General features: G+C 28.4%; 1 protein-coding gene across 1 annotated transcript; it reads right to left on the bottom strand.

Moving 5' to 3' along the window:
- Positions 1-555: 555 nt before the first annotated feature.
- Positions 556-3311, bottom strand: LOC116853581. Its single transcript, XM_032834706.1, has 5 exons — positions 3125-3311; positions 2764-2915; positions 2404-2605; positions 1694-1870; positions 556-1415 (listed from the first exon to the last, which is right to left on the bottom strand). The coding sequence occupies exons 2-5, from the start codon at positions 2906-2908 to the stop codon at positions 1268-1270; spliced, it is 672 nt and encodes a 223-aa protein (XP_032690597.1). The 5' UTR covers positions 2909-2915; positions 3125-3311; the 3' UTR covers positions 556-1267.
- Positions 3312-3672: the final 361 nt, after the last annotated feature.

Consider the following 3672-nt stretch of genomic DNA (forward strand, 5'->3'; position numbering starts at 1 on the left):
ATATAAGAATTTTCTGCCTATAAAGTTATTGAGTCGAAATGTATCTTTGCCACCGATGTGTATACATATGAAACAGTGTGTGCACACACTGTACGAGTTGTATATTATATACTGGGACGTCTAAAGGAAATTAAAACTCACGGTCTAATATATTACAGATGCTTGTGGATAAACATATTTCAACTTACTGGTCGTTTCCTCTTTCTTTCCGTTTTCAAGGTTATAGTAAGAGCCACATCAAGACAAACTAGACAATGTTCAAATAGGCCGCAAAGTAGAGACGAGAACGCTACAGGATTAGCTTACAATGGGATTAAAGTTTTGAAAATAAGTTGGCTAGGAATGCTAGTTGGATTCGCTATCGCACTAAGTCATCACAAATTATTGTTTTCATGGACCACTGCTATTTCTCACTTTCACCGTCCGTAAATAAAAATCTCATGATAGTTCGATGATCATACAAATAGTTAAGGTACAACGCTGGACAACAATATATTGCACAGCTAAATGAACTACGACACTTAAATATATGACGTTAATTAAATAAAACTTACATACAGTCATGGTAACTATATTTTATTAATATTCAATTTTACATTTCGATGTGTAAAATTGAAATAAATATACTATAATTTACAAGCAAATTTAAATGTACAGTACAGTGTACAGCGTATGTAATATAAATTCCAAAAACACGCCTTCTAAATTATATGAGGATTTAGATGTAAAAAATGGACACGTGATTATTATTGGTCATATTATTGTCATATTATTGTCGCGTCATATTATTGTCATATTATTGTTTTCACCCATCTATCTAAATTACTTAAAGATAATTTAGTATAAAAAGTATGTACATATAACTAATTGATCCTAAAGCGCAACTTAGAACGGATAAGAAAAGTATTTACACACCTCATACTTTGATCGATATGAAATTATATAAAAGAAAAAATATTGCTGTGCAAATACTTCTAATGAAATATATCAATTTCCCATGAATTAATATATCTTGAATTTATAAAAAGAGCACATTTTTCTTCTTTCTGTAATATCATTCGATTAAAGATGAGATGTAGAAATGCTTTATTTATCTATTATATATTTCTGTTACCTGAAATTTGGAAAATGGGTCAATTTGCTGAAAAAACGCTACCTAAATCATTCAGAGCAGTCTTGAAAGGCTTACAGCTTTGTAAACTTCATTTTGCTTCTTCTGTTTTTTGCTTCTATTGCATTCCTACTTTTTCTCATTTTTATTCACTTTTCATTCATTTTTCCGCTCCTTCGGAGTTTTTCGAAAAGACAATAAATTTCGTAATTTAATAATAATCGATAATTTTTTCAAGTCTGACTTTGAATCTATCTTTGTCGACGTCAACATATTCTTCGACGGCACCGGCACGTCCAAGTAACTAATAACATAAATATTTGCACATTATTCATATTATATTGTGCATATTATTATCATTTTGTAACAGATAATCAAATTAAAGTTTTCCCAATTTTTGGTAAATCTATCGAGAAAGTTTGCTGGAGATTAAACGATTCTTACAACAAATTATCTCTGTGAATTAATTTAAGAAACTAATTCTTGTTAACATCTTATAAATATATCATTTTTAATACAAATACGAATGAATCTTGAGTTAATTCATTTGACCATAGAATCATTAATAATATATAACCCCACCTGGAAGATTTTTGCGGCATTTGAGACGAACTCTTTGTGAATGATGTTAACAATGATCTCGATACATTTTGCGACTTGCTGCTGCTAAGCAGGCAGTTGTTAGATCCTTCGGTAGTCACAATTATCAACGGTACTTTTACTTTTTCAGACAAACACGTAATTTGGCCGTCCGTAATGCTATATAAACAATTATTCATCAATCTACTATTCAATAAATTGTTTAAGTATAAGAAAACCTCGTGTGTTCTGATGCAAGAATAAATTAATAAATGTATAAAATAATGCTTGTTTACATATAATCCTAGAACATTGATTAAAATTGGAGTCACAAAAATTTTATATATATTTTTTTATTTCCTAGGAAACACATAAATGTTTATATTTTATTTTATATTTAGAATTATACTTTTATACTTTTTATCATAAAACATTATATAATTTTTCTATTGTTCAACAAGTATCAATAAAAATTGGTAAAAGGTAACGCATTTATAAAGGGAAAGATATAATATAATAAAGATATAATTCCCACTTCAGAAAATTAAGAAAGGATATATACGCGGCAATTCTTATTCGTAAAATTTACTTACTCCAATGTGTTTCAGAGATAGGAAGTTAATACTATAGTATATTATGTGACGTTACTTGCTACGACAAAGTCTAAGATGTCTCGGTAGGTAGATTTGTAGAAATACGTTTTCTGTACTTACTTATTTGAGTCTGTTTGTAATTTTTTTCGTGGTGGTTTAATAGGACCTTTGTTATTCCTACCATCTTTTTCTTCTACTTTTAATTGCTGATCACTTCCTAATGATATAGCAATTGTATTTTGTATATTTTCATCTAATGGTCGACGAAATATTACAGAAGATGGTTCATGAATATTAACATGCTCTTCGTGATTCTCAATATCTGAATAATAACAATATAATGAATTATTTACTAATTATCCCTTCCTTCATGCAATATAAAATATTATAAGAAACTGTAATATATTATAAGGAACTCTATATTATAAGGAATTGTAACTATATTGAAATAAATAATGTAAAATATGATAAATAATTTACCATTATTTGTTTTGTTGTACGTTTTCTCGTGTACAACAATTTTTTCAGATGAAATATCTTCAAGACATCGTGTACATTTTACACATCTTACCCACGAACTTATACGTTTAATTATCGTACTGGCGATCCGTAAGACCTCAGACATTTTTTGACTTTAAACAATTTAGATATTATTTTTATTAATGTCAATAAATGTATAATTTAAAATAATGAAATATAGTTAAAAGAACAATTATCTTTATTTAAATCCGATTTTTTTACATTTAGACAATTATTTTATAAGAGACTACATATATTTCATTCTTCCTGTAGAAATACTTATCCCTTTATTCATTATCCAAATTTTTTCTTTTCTATTTACCTTTCTTACTAATATGCCTGAATTATCTTTCTTACTAATAGGCCTGAATTAATAAGTTTTTCCCACTTTCTTCACGAAAAATCCTACGAAATAATTATATTTTACACCGATGATCATACAAACGTTGCTAAACTCTGATTGCGACCGTTGTTTACCACGAAAGATTCGCGACTATTATTGAGTGTATCGAAGTCAGTCGTTTCAGTAGCCGGTATCGGGGAAATAGGTATTTACAAACAAATTAGGAATCATCTCGAGAAATTAAAGAATAGTACCGTGCAATAACTAGAAATAATACTTGCAGAGTGTAAATATTTTGCTTCTTAACTTTGCTTGACACGACAAACTGACCTATTAGACGTAATCTATCAACTAAAAGAGAATTCGCACATTTTTCGAAAACATATTTGTAACAACAATTTTATAGCTGTTTTAATTATTTTATATAACAGCGAATCTCTTTTCACAACGCACATGTTATGAATTATATCGAAAAAGACTTAAGATATTTGCGATTCTATGCAAATTTCTTAAGTCTTATTCTCGTT

This window comes from Odontomachus brunneus, unplaced genomic scaffold (assembly GCF_010583005.1).
Source record: "Odontomachus brunneus isolate Ranch 3 - 2012 unplaced genomic scaffold, Obru_v1 Obru_scaffold_364, whole genome shotgun sequence".
Classification (NCBI taxonomy): Eukaryota; Metazoa; Arthropoda; class Insecta; order Hymenoptera; family Formicidae; genus Odontomachus; species Odontomachus brunneus.